General features: G+C 43.0%; 1 protein-coding gene across 7 annotated transcripts in view; it reads right to left on the bottom strand.

Moving 5' to 3' along the window:
- Positions 1-2778: 2778 nt before the first annotated feature.
- abo.1 (ABO blood group (transferase A, alpha 1-3-N-acetylgalactosaminyltransferase; transferase B, alpha 1-3-galactosyltransferase) gene 1) overlaps positions 2779-13465 on the bottom strand; it is a 38635-nt gene continuing 27948 nt past the window's right edge. For 5 of the 7 annotated variants that reach the window (XM_012968494.3, XM_012968497.3, XM_012968495.3 and 2 more), the window contains 6 exons: positions 11670-11736; positions 10514-10573; positions 9642-9713; positions 8948-8983; positions 8227-8361; positions 2779-6173 (listed from right to left, as the gene is read on the bottom strand). In XM_012968494.3, the coding sequence (XP_012823948.1) occupies positions 5489-6173; positions 8227-8361; positions 8948-8983; positions 9642-9713; positions 10514-10573; positions 11670-11736 (1055 nt within the window). In that variant the 3' untranslated portion in view covers positions 2779-5488. 7 annotated transcript variants of the gene reach the window in all.

The raw sequence follows: 13465 nt of genomic DNA, 5'->3' as shown, positions 1-13465 counted from the left end.
TGTAGTCTGTTCTTACTACAACAGATCTGGAAAGCCACTTTATTTGTATTTCCTTGTTTTTTTTACAGAAGTGCATTGTATTAGGGTATAAATAGAAGTTGCCTCCCCTCCCTTCCCCGGCAACACTAATAGCATGTTGTGCTTATACGGAACAGATTTAGCTTTAGCAACACTGGCAGCATCTTCCCTTATTGCTGCTATTTTGCCCTACTGACTCCATCTTGCCCTACTGACTCCATCTTGCTTTACTTCTGCCTTTGTGCCCTACTGACTCCATCTTGCTTTACTTCTGCCTTTGTGCCCTACTGACTCCATCTTGCTTTACTTCTGCCTCTGTGCCCTACTGACTCCATCTTGCTTTACTTCTGCCTCTGTGCCCTACTGACTCCATCTTGCTTTACTTCTGCCTCTGTGCCCTACTGACGCCATCTTGCTTTACTTCTGCCTCTGTGCCCTACTGATGCCATCTTGCCCTACTGATGCCATCTTGCCCTACTGACTCCATCTTGCTTTACTTCTGCCTCTGTGCCCTACTGATGCCATCTTGCCCTACTGACTCCATCTTGCTTTACTTCTGCCTCTGTGCCCTACTGATGCCATCTTGCCCTACTGACTCCATCTTGCTTTACTTCTGCCTCTGTGCCCTACTGATGCCATCTTGCCCTACTGACTCCATCTTGCTTTACTTCTGCCTCTGTGCCCTACTGATGCCATCTTGCCCTACTAACACCATCTTAATTTGTTTTGCTATCTTGCCCTACTAATGTCATCATGCTTTACTGCTGCCATACTGACGCCATCTTGCTTTGCTTTTGCCATCTTGCCCTACTGTCATCATACCTTACTGCTGCCATCTTGTCCTACTGACATCATCATGCCTTACTGCTGCCATCTTGCCCAACTGATGTCATATTGCCTTAATGGTACCATTTAGCTCTAGACGCCATCTTGCCCAAGTGACATCATCATGCCTTACTGCTGCCATCTTGCCCAAGTGACATCATCATGCCTTACTGCTGCCATCTTGCCCTTACTGATATCATCATAATTATATTGCCCTGACATCTTGTCTAACTTAACACCTGGGATGACAGCACTGGTGGGCCCGACACCCCAGTCCAACACTGTCTTACTTTACTTCTGCCATCTTCCCCAACGAAAGTCATCTTGCCTTACTGCTGCCATCTTGCCCTACTGACTTCATCATGCCTTACTGCTGCCATCTTGCCCTACTGACATCATCTTGCCCTACTGTCTCCATCTTGCCCTACTGCTGCCATTTTGCCCTACTGACATCATCTTGCCTTACTGCTGCCATCTTGGCCTACTGACTTCATCATGCCTTACTGCTGCCATCTTGCCCTACTGACATCATCTTGCCCTACTGACATCATCTTGCTCTACTGTCTCCATCTTGCCCTACTGCTGCCATTTTGCCCTACTGACATCATCTTGCCTTACTGCTGCCATCTTGCTCTACTGTCTCCATCTTGCCTTACTGCTGCCATCTTGGCCTACTGACTTCATCATGCCTTACTGCTGCCATCTTGCCCTACTGGCTTCATCTTGCCCTACTGCTGCCATCTTGCCCTACTGACATCATCTTGCCTTACTGCTGCCATCTTGCCCTACTGACTTCATCATGCCTTACTGCTGCCATCTTGCCCTACTGGCTTCATCTTGCCCTACTGCTGCCATCTTGCCCTACTGACATCATCTTGCCTTACTGCTGCCATCTTGCCCTACTGACTCCATCTTGCCCTACTGATATCATCTTGCCCTACTGTCTCCATCTTGCCCTACTGCTGCCATCTTGCCCGACTGCTGCCATCTTGCCCTACTGACATCATCTTGCCTTACTGCTGCCATCTTGCCCTACTGACATCATCTTGCCTTACTGCTGCCATCTTGCCCTACTGACTTCATCATGCCTTACTGCTGCCATCTTGCCCTACTGGCTTCATCTTGCCCTACTGCTGCCATCTTGCCCTACTGACATCATCTTGCCTTACTGCTGCCATCTTGCCCTACTGACTTCATCATGCCTTACTGCTGCCATCTTGCCCTACTGGCTTCATCTTGCCCTACTGCTGCCATCTTGCCCTACTGACATCATCTTGCCTTACTGCTGCCATCTTGCCCTACTGACTTCATCATGCCTTACTGCTGCCATCTTGCCCTACTGGCTTCATCTTGCCCTACTGCTGCCATCTTGCCCTACTGACATCATCTTGCCCTACTGCTGCCATCTTGCCCTACTGATATCATCTTGCCCTACTGTCTCCATCTTGCCCTACTGCTACCATCTTGCCCGACTGCTGCCATCTTGCCCTACTGATGCCATCATGCCTTACTGTAAACAGCAATGATAATTTTATTGCCCTGGCATCTTGTCTAACTTAGCATTGTAGTTTCTTACCGCCAGTTGGGGTCTGTGCCGTCCCCCTCTATTTGGTCCCCATAAGCAGCTGAGTACGGCACCATGGAAACTCCCTGCACATACTGTAGATGGAGTCTTGCCTAATACAGCACAACTGCTAAAAGGCCTGTGCCTTAGGCACATCTGCTGGGTAGAATGGGAATTCAGCATTAGTGCAAATGGAAAGCTCTATTATGCCAGTAGCAGCAGGGGCTCCTCCCAGTGGCTGTATGTTCTTATTTTTTTCAGAATCAAATTATAATAATTTAGACGGACAAAAATAAAACATGAGACAAGAGAACAAGAGAAACTAAGCAACATGATACTCTGCCTTTGGCAAACAACAACATTAAAATATGTTTTCAATTCAATGCCTTCAAGCTTTAATAAGGCTCTGTCGTTAGAGGCTCAAGTTTCATCTGTTCATGAATATTACATTTCAGTCTTTGTTCTAGAGCTCTCTACTTTCCCGCTCACAGCTTAATAAGGACCAGTAAATACAAACAAGCCTTATAGATTGCAAGCTGTATGGGTTAGGGATCTCCTTTCTTTACTTAGCAAGTGCCACTTTATCTTTAGTGTAATATTAATAGATAGGTGGATTCTATAGGTGCCCTGCACACATATATCTAATCTTTAGTCAAGGGCAAATGACCCTATGCTGTATATGTCCACCACTGGTGGGAAGCAAAATGGTGGCCGGGTTGTAGACGCACAATAGCAATGTATTTGACACACTCAGATCATACAGGTCTGGATCCTATGGGTAGGAGGCTCATTATGGGATGTCTGCAGTGTATACCCTAAGGGTTCTTCCATAGACATCTCACTCTATGTTCTTCTGCAGTAGAAAGCAGGAGAGATTCCCTAGAACGGGACCTAAAGGTAAATGGTGCCCTCCAGGTAACATAAAGCCAACATACACTGAGGTTGCAACCCTGCCAAGGTCAACACCTTGGACGCCCCAATACTTCTGAGGAGCCACACTAGAGGTCCTCTGCTAGGACCTCTCTCAGATTTCTCTATTCAGTGCCCAAAGGACATTCTACATATCCTATTATCCTTCAGATTATCCCTAATAAACAACTTTTCCTGGAAGGAGAACCAGGAATTGTCACACAATTTGCTATTTGGAGACCTCAGGCTTTCTTCCATTACACCCCCCCCCCCCAGCACAATCGTTCAGTACAAGGTGATGAAGAATATAGGCTTTTAGGGCTTCCAAAAAGTGGGTTTCCTTGGAACTGAACAAAGTATAAATGTTCTTTTTCCTCCTATTCCTCTCTGATATCACCTCAAAGACTTCAGAGCCAGATCAAGTATTATGGGAAAGGACTACCTCGCACCTGAAGCTCCTTCATCCTACCTCCAAGCAACCAAGGATAGGCAATCCCAATAACCGGTGGTGAGCTCTTATCTAATTCTTTGATGAATCTGCCGCTATCAGGGGCGTTTATTAACGTTAATTTTTTTTCATGCTGAAAAAAAAACGTTTTTTTCGCCATTTGTTTTGCGCCAAAACTTCGATAAATCTCGAGGTCATGTAGAAGTCAATGGTAGGTGTCGTTTTTCATGAATCACGGTTTTAGTGGTTTTCGGTGGGTTTTTATGCTTCTAATTATGTGACAATTTTTTTCCAAGTTTTTTCATTTGTCCTTTTTTTTTTTTTCTATTTTCTATTTTCATAAATGATCATGGTTTTAGTATGGATGCACTGAATCCACTATTTTGGGATTTGTCTGAACCCCAAACCCTTCATGAAAGATTCAGCCAAATACAGAACCAAATCCAAATTTGTATATGCAAACAGACCCGACCCAGGCCAACTGTGTTCCTCCCCTGGCGCGTTAAACTTAAGCGTGCTCAGGGGAGGACGTGGGGGATTAGGGGGTGCAGCGGAGGTCCCTAGGGCAGCGGTTCTCAACCTGTGGGTCAGGACCTCTTTGGGGGTGAAATGGGGGGGAAAAGGGCCCAGAACTAGAGGAAGGCAACAGAAGAGGTACGTGCCTAATGCACCCACACAATTGCCCCAGGCACGTGCCTCTTCTGCCAACCCCTAGTTCCAGCCCCTGTGTGTGAGTGTGCGTGAATGAGCCAGGATGGTGCCGCCGGTGGTCCACGGTGGGAGGGGGGGTGAAAGGCATAAGAATAAGTACATGCCTTGCACACCCACACCCACACCCACACACGGGCCTCTTCTGCCTACCCCTAGTTCCGACCCTGGTCATGTTGTTTATATGTATTCACATAGAGAGTGGCTTATACTGTCAAAAAGGGGTGTGACTGTACATCATCTTAAGCCGACATTGGTACGAAATTGACCTTCCAGTTTGATGTCTGCCATTGTTCTCTCTAAACCTGGATTACACACTGCCTGCAGCAAATGCCTCGCCACTAAATAGTCATTATTGGGAATAGTCATTACTGCATTGCCTGGGGTGTGCGCATACTTGCCTACACAACGTGCATGTTTCAACATATAACCTCACAATCTCAGAACAAAAACAGGTCGGAAGATTATTCTTCGGAAAAGCTCCGCTGACAACTGTAGTATGAGTGAAAATCATAAATAAACCAACCAGCCCATTAGCTTTCATCAACGTATAATGTGTACGTGTTGCCATGTATTCTTCTTGTCCCCTGTGCATTTCATTTCTCTGACAAGCTGAATGACTGGTAAGTCGGCAGAGTGTATAAAAAGTACTTTACGTTGTATGAAATGCTACTCGTACACGGGTGTGTTTTGACATTTTCCACAATGGTGGGTGTGTGGTTGAGCCTTACCATAAGGTTTCTATGACGGTTGTGGGATTGTCTGGCCTTTACTGATTCAGTTTAACAGTGAAATACAGTATTGTGGTGCGGCGAGGCATGACATGTTTGAGAATATATGGACCATAATGCTGGAGGAATTGATCATTCGGGTCTGATAAATCCAGGGTATAACATTATAATAGTTCATGGAACTATTTGTAATGAAGCAAAACGGGTACCGTAAACTCCTTGAGAAATGATAAAAAAATATTTTTCTTTAATAATATATAATAATAACTTTGTTCACAGCAGGCATTAGTTACGGATGGCCTCGTGGTTTTTTGGAACGGCGACAAATCTCCTCCTTTTTAGGAGATCGGGGACTCCGAAACTGTTGTCCCACAGATACTCGATGGAAAGAATTTTGGTTGGCTTATGATACAGGAAATATTTGTTGAGATAACTCTCATCGTGCCAAATTGCTTCTATGTTGTGTTCTTTGTCCGTCATCATGGCATAATGGCAGAAGTCGGTCAGTTTGTAGACCTCCTCAACGGTGCCTCCAAAAAATCCTCCTGCATAATAAAAGTCCCCCTCGTCGGCAGGTATAAAGGCCTGGGACTCTGGCCGACGCTCATAGGTAAAACTTTGGCGATCAGATCCGTAGAAGCCAGGATGTAACGTGCCAAAAACATCACTTAGTATTTCCACTCCAACTTCATCACTAAATTGCATATCTACATCGACACAGACCAAGTAGTCCACCTCTTTGTTGAACCGTTGATGGCTCAAGTCCCGAATCATCTCCATTCGTCTCATGGAGACCTCCTGCCATCTTTGGTAACTCGGGACGTTCAGAATGACCAACCGCCTCCCTTCGGCAAGAGTTATATTAGGAATATCACTGGGACGATCTGTGTACACGTAGTAGTTGACTCTGTGTCCCACCATGAAGAACTTCTCAGCAGTTTCAATAAAGGTTTTTACAAACACTGTGTATCTGAAGGAATCAAAAGATACAATTAAAAACACCTACTGAAGTACTGGACAACACTACAGACATTTTGGAGCTTGTTCATTTTTCCCACAGTGTACCTGTTGTATATATATATATATATATGGACATTTTTAGGGGCGATACATTGGTTTTAGATGAAAAGCATAAGCCCAAATACCCTTTGCATGGACCTAATAGTGGATTATTATATCCCAGTAGGCCAATGGTTAGTCATTTAGAGGGTTGCCCTCTAGGGGGAATTCCCAAGTTGGTAAAATAAAGGTACATGTATTGGACCCCTTATCCGAAAACCCATTATCCAGAAAGTTCCGAATTATGGAAAGGACATCTCCCATAGACTCCATTTTAATCAAATAATTCACATTTTTAAAAATGGTTTCTGTAATAATAAAACAGTACCTGTACTTGATCCCAACTAAGATATAATTACCCCTTATTGGGGGCAGAACAGTCCTATTGGGTTTATTTAATGGTTAAATGATTCCCTTTTCTCTGTAATAATAAAACAGTACCTGTACTTGATCCCAACTAAGATATAATAACCCCTTATTGGGGGCAGAACAGCCCTATTGGGTTTATTTAATGGTTAAATGATTCCCTTTTCTCTGTAATAATAAAACAGTACCTGTACTTGATCCCAACTAAGATATAATTACCCCTTATTGGGGGCAGAACAGCCCTATTGGGTTTATTTAATGGTTAAATGATTCCCTTTTCTCTGTAATAATAAAACAGTACCTGTACTTGATCCCAACTAAGATATAATTACCCCTTATTGGGGGCAGAACAGCCCTATTGGGTTTATTTAATGGTTAAATGATTCCCTTTTCTCTGTAATAATAAAACAGTACCTGTACTTGATCCCAACTAAGATATAATTACCCCTTATTGGGGGCAGAACAGCCCTATTGGGTTTATTTCATGGTTAAATGATTCCCTTTTCTCTGTAATAATAAAACAGTACCTGTACTTGATCCCAACTAAGATATAATTAATCCTTATTGGAGCCAAAACAATCCTATTGGGTTTAATTACTGTTTAAATATTTTTTTAGCAGACTAAGGGGCACATTTACTAATCCACGAATCCGAATCACGAATGGGAAAAAATCATATCGGAAACGAAAATTTCGTAAGATCGCAAATATCAAGAAAATGCTTACAAAAAAATCGTATTAGTCACGATAATATCGTATTGGCGATCTGAAAGTCACAAAATTTTCGTACCGAACAATTGTAAACAGTGGTAAAACCTTTCCTATTTTTTCGTGCAAACGTCCGAAAAAGTTGTGCGCCATACGAAAAAGTTGTGCGCTGTACGAAAAAGTCGTGCGGACGCCCGAAAAAAATCAGCGAAAATACGCTCGGAGCATTCGTGCTTTTGTAAATGTGCCCCTTAATGTAGGAGATCCGAATTACGGATCCTTATCCAGAAAACTCCAGGTCCCAAGCATTCTGGATAACGGCTCTCATACCTGTATGTACAGTTTTAATGGCTGTTAAGGTCTAAACATGAGACAAACATAAGTTGTATTCTTTAAAATGGAGGTGAAGGTAGATCCACTGTGGACACTCAGTTGTTCCAGAACATTAGACAAAGATAAAGTCTACTAGAATATGATCTCCCTAGAGGGCCTTGCACTTTGAACAAAGGTAAAAGAGTTTAAAAGAACTCGTGTGCAAATACTAGTTGGTTCTAGCATGTGACTGCATTTGTACTGGATAAGGGTAAGACGTATTGGAAATATACAATTTCATGCTCCTCGGGGCACTCAGTTCAGTAAGGTCAACACTGGAAGGTGCTCCACCCTTTGCACGGCAGAAGCAATGTCTTCTGGCAGATGAACAAAAACACATATGTGCTTGACTATATATCTCTATGTGTCATCTTCTGCTCACAAAGAAGTGGGTGCGGCTCTTTTTTTTCTTCGAAGGTCAAATACTGCAGAGACTTTTTTGCCTCCATTAGATTTGGCACAAGCGAATCCTCTCTATGATTCTCCAGTGAGCCCGGTTGTCCACAAAACTGTACTTACTTTTTAATGGCAAACACTGTAAGGCCAATACGGACACCCCTCTGAAGGAAATGAGCGTTCAATATATCGCTGTTGTACATGCCGTTCCAAACAATCGGGGCAAACCAAGGTGTTATCGTCAGCACATCAGTTCGCCTATAAAGAGACGAGTTGTAAATGTACAGAAATAAACGATATAGGTTTAGAATACATCATCTTGTGAAGGGAAGCCTTGGCTCCTCCTTAATTCCCATTCAGTTGGGCAAAATTAACTATAAAAATACCATTAAGTGAACAGTGGGGGTGGCTAAATTGCACAATATACATTTGTTTGACCTCTCGGCTGGTCAGTCACTTAAGGTCCCCATACACGGTAAAATCCGCTCGCTTGGCGAGATCGCCAAGCGAGCGGATCTTCCCCCGATATCGCCACCTACAGGTGGGCGATATCGGGGAGCTTGAAGTTAAAAAAAAAATAATCCGACTGGATTATGTAGGCGGCAATGGGGCAGTCGGTTCGGGGACCGCATCAACGAGCCGATGCGGCCCCCGATCTGACTGAATCTTTTAACCTGGCCGATCGATATCTGGCCAATTTCAGGCCAGATATCGGTCGGCCAGCCCGCTCGTTTCTGGAGGGACCGATATCGGCAGCTTCTATCGGCCCGTGTATGGGGGCCTTTAAGCCCCAAACTGCATAAACACCTTTATATGGGCAATGGTTTATACTAAATAAACTCACGGAGGGTTGAGAGTCTCAGGCTTAGGATACAACATCCTGCAAAAGAAAAAAAAAAGCAAAGATTAGATTGTAGTTGTACAATGATAGCATTATCCATTATGTACAAAAGCATCAGGGTATATCTAAAAGTTAGTTGGAAAGGTGTAACGTGCCTCCTCCCTTTCAGATATAAAGACATCAGAAATGGAATTGGGCCAATGAGGAGCCAAGCAACTCCTTTCTTTACTTAGGGCTCTGAAAAACTGTTTGTGTTGTTAATAACAGGGTTGTCATGTGGGCGGGTTCATTTAGGTCCTACCGTTGCCTTTCCCGTTCCGCCCCTTAAGTCACCACCGGTACATTTTAATGGAAAAGGTGTCAACTTTACAGGTACCTTGGGGAGGTTGTGGGACCTAAGGGGTGGACAAGATGTCTCCCCTCTTAGAAATGAGAAAATATAGAGTAGGTGATTCCATTTATTGCCCTACTTTTGGGACTACTTAGGTCCCTGCTTCAGGCATTGTATATATAGTAAACCTGGTTACACATGGACAGATAAGCTTTACTACTTGGGCCAGTTTCAGCCAGCCTGTTCTACCATTTGCTGTGTGTAAACATTTATGGGCTGAACAAACTACGTGGTACCTCAGAATCTTTTGAGGTGACAGCAAAAAAAACAGACCTGTGCCTCACCCAACTCATAAACTAACGTTACCTCTGAAGTTTTACTTCGGCCAATTGATCCACACTTAAGCGACTGATAGAAATGTTAGCAATGGTGTTGAGGCTGGGGAGAGAGAAGGAATGGTATGTACCTCATCATACGATAAAGGTAAATTAGTAAGCTATCTTCTAGAACCTGAGTTCTTGATCTGTCAGACTGCATTATCACTTACTGTTTCATCCAAAACCAGATAAGGGGCCTAAAGCTTTGAGCAATATCTTGCCCCTTTGTGCTCATTCAATAAGTACTTGCATCCAAGGCCTTAATGTGCTCTTAAAATCTTGCCCAAAGTTCTAGAGTGCCACACCAGAAGACTCAACTCCAAGGTGGCTCCATAGCACCCTGCTTAGCCGACACTAAATAACTTGCATGTCTGAATGACTATATGCGTCCCACAGGCCTCTTCTAATAAATACAGTGGTGCCAAACACCACCATCATCCCCATCATGGAATGAGTGCACGTCTTTGCTCTCCAGAATTAGCCCATTGTGCAAAGTGCAGGGCAGGGGCAACAGTACCCCGCCAAAGAATGCATTCGTTTTAGATGAGGTTGTATCTACAGCTACTTGTTCTTGAGGTTTCCTTGAAAACGAACACAGCAATTATAGCTGTAATTCTTAACTAATTGGGTCCTGCACTGTTTAGATTGGGCAGCATTATCTGCCAATGTGTAGCCACAGATTTTTTTTTTATTCAGCCTTAACAATTTCCTTCCAGATTGCAACAATACCAGCTCATCTTCTACTGTGACTGCCCTAAAGCCAATCAACCAAAGTGGTACCTCAGGTTCCTCAGAAGGATAATTGATAAGTAACCTGTAGCAGCCTATCGCAACCACTCAAGGAACAAAGAGGATGCTCACCTTTTCGTGCCGCAGTATATGACATATTTAGGATTCCATACTTGCAGACTCCAGCCATTTCTAAAATAAATATGTTACACGAAAATATGTTGTCATTTGGTATAAAGCACAGGAACAAAGGCTTAATATCAGTATTGATAAAATAAGATATTTGCTCTCTTTAGTTGAATTCAATAGACCACGAAAGTAAAATGCCGAGTTGTTTCTGGGGGTTACTGGAGAAGAAAAACCCTGGCTAAAGTTGGCCATACAAGTTAAGATTTTTAAAAGATGTTTTCGTTATCGTAGGACCAAACTTATGCTGTAACAATCGTTTAAAAGTATGATTTGTCCCTCAATGAAAATGACCATTTCAAGCGATATCGTCTAGTTCGGTGGTTCTCAACCTTCCTAATGCCGTGACCCTTTAATACAGTTCCTCATGTTGTGGTGACCCCCAACCATAAAATTATTCCTAAAACCATCGGAAATATGGGTTTTCCGGTGGTCTTAGGTGACCCCTGTGAAAGGGTTGTTCAACCCCCAAACAGATCCCGACCCACAGGTTGAGAATCGCTGTCTAGTTGGAGCTAGGGAAACTACCTTCTTGGACAACTGGACAATGAGCAAACTTGCCTGATTGATTTTCTGAGCACTTTTAGTTGAAAAATCGCTAGATGTGTAATCGTTCGGTGCCCACTAACCTTACGATAATTTGACGCATTGGTCGAATTGCACTGAAATAGGTCGTTATGGAGAGAAAAATCATAACGTGTATGGCCTTTACTCTCTACCACAGAGTAACCAAGTTATCCTTTAGGATGATGGCACACGGGGCCTGCAAAAACCACCTGAAATTGCCCACTGCTTTCTGTCACTGAATGGAATTAAATTACCCACTACTGCCTGCCATTGATTAAATAGAATCAACTAGTCACTTTCTGTTTGGCAGCTGAACAGCCTAATGATATAAAACAATCTGTGCAACCTATCAGGATACAGGTATATGGCCCTTGTGAGTTTGAGCAACAGAATACACATACATTTTAGACTGAATAAAGACTAATCATTGAAGAACCACGTCTCTTCTTCACCTCACTGGTGTGACCTTTGTTACTGGTTGCACAGATTTTTGTCAACCTCAAGATGTGTTGTTAGGGGGTTTTAATGTTCTTACCTAAAAAATGAGTAGAACGCCATGACTCCACAAATGAGCAAGATGCTCTTCGCAAAGGTCTTCTTACCTGTAACAGAGGAGAGTGAAATGATCATTTTTAGATCTATGAGATGACTAAAGCAACTGGTTCCATTGATTTCTCCAGGGTAAGGCATTTTATATGATCTCCTAGGAAACACTCTTAAATCAGCAAAAGCATTACAATCAAACAGGAGTTTGAGAAGAAGACTGTTGCCTTTGAGTTGTTTCAGAGCACAATTGTGTTTCTACAGAAATGGTAACTTTTCCAATACAATTTGCTTCGTCTAAAGGGTTTCTTTAGTATTTAGGTAAAAGGTTTACCCTTTCTACCTAAGTTCTACCTTATGAGGGATTGTCCCTTATGGGGACAATAAAGAGGGTCAGGTATCAGCTACTGTACTGGATGTTAGTTGGCGATACACATAATTCGATGCTTCAACATGGGGCCAAACTATGTGATCTTGTTGATATATCAAGACATCTCCCCAGGGGACATTTCATATACCCTATACAGTGGAGGAATGGGCTCCCTTGACCCCAATGCATCAGCCTCCACCGGCCCCTCTCAAGCATCCAGAATTGCCGAGCTGCCCATTGGTGTTGCAGGCCACCATTTTTGTTGGCCATATCACTTCCTTTTCTACCATTGGTCTTGAAAGTTCTCAGGCAGGTGCATCCACATTGGAAGAACATGGAGGAATTCTTATGTATTGAGCTCTAAACTCACATTTTGTTTAAGTGTTTAGATGTTCGTTGCATTATGTTTTATAAAACCACATCAGTATGTGCCTGGCCCTTTAATAAAGTAGAAGTAAAGGAAATGTTGTGCTTGTTTCCAATACTATATTGGAAAAATGATAGTACTCTAGTAGTTTACTGCTATAAACCTGGGATTAAGCGTCTACAGTTGAGTTTCCTTCAATATATCCAGCAATGTCCCATGTACACCTTGTTCCTAGATAGTCTGGCAACTGGCAGAAATGGAGGCTGAACCCTAAATTTCAAGGAGGATTGGGCTGCTCCAGTTTGTATGCTACTTATATTGAAGCAATGTAACCGTAAAAGTAAAATTTCAATATCATCATGTTACTCTATCCCATTTAATTCACAATCATAAAGGAGACGTATAGGAAACTGCCATAGAGCCTCTGTTGTTTTGCAATAAATTGGCAAGTTAAGCATGTGCCTCTTGCCCTCAGTTGTACAGATGTCTATGGCAACAATTCCTTGTAATACATCAGCAAGGTGGACATCTTCTCTTAATAAGACTTCACTGTCAATATCCCCCTTGCTTGTGTACATCTCCCTCTTTCTGACAGACATCCATGCCAACATCTACTAAGCTATTGTTGTAGATGTGTGATAAATTAACAAATTGGGCACTTTCTTGTTTTCCTCTTATTCCTTGCCAACATCTGCTACTACTATTCCTTGTGATCCATTGCCAGGTAGGAACATCTTCCTCACTAGTTCCCTTTCCAAACCCACAACAACAATGTAGAGTCAATATCCCTGCAGGCCCTGTTTAATGAGATACAATTGGGCATCCTCCTCTTTCCAACAGACATCCATGCTACAGTTCCGTGAGATAAATGGACAAAATTGGGCACCTTCCTGTTTTCCTTTTATTCCTTGCCAACATCTGCTACTACAGTTCCTTGTGATCCATTGGCAGCAAGGAACATCTTCCTTACTATTTCTCTTGCCAAGCCTACAACATCCCTACAGGCCCTGTCTCTAGAGATACAACTGGGCATCCTCCTCTTTCCAACAGA

The sequence above is a fragment of the Xenopus tropicalis genome, chromosome 8 (assembly GCF_000004195.4).
Source record: "Xenopus tropicalis strain Nigerian chromosome 8, UCB_Xtro_10.0, whole genome shotgun sequence".
Lineage (NCBI taxonomy): Eukaryota > Metazoa > Chordata > Amphibia > Anura > Pipidae > Xenopus > Xenopus tropicalis.
This window is presented reverse-complemented; position numbering and strand designations above follow the sequence as displayed.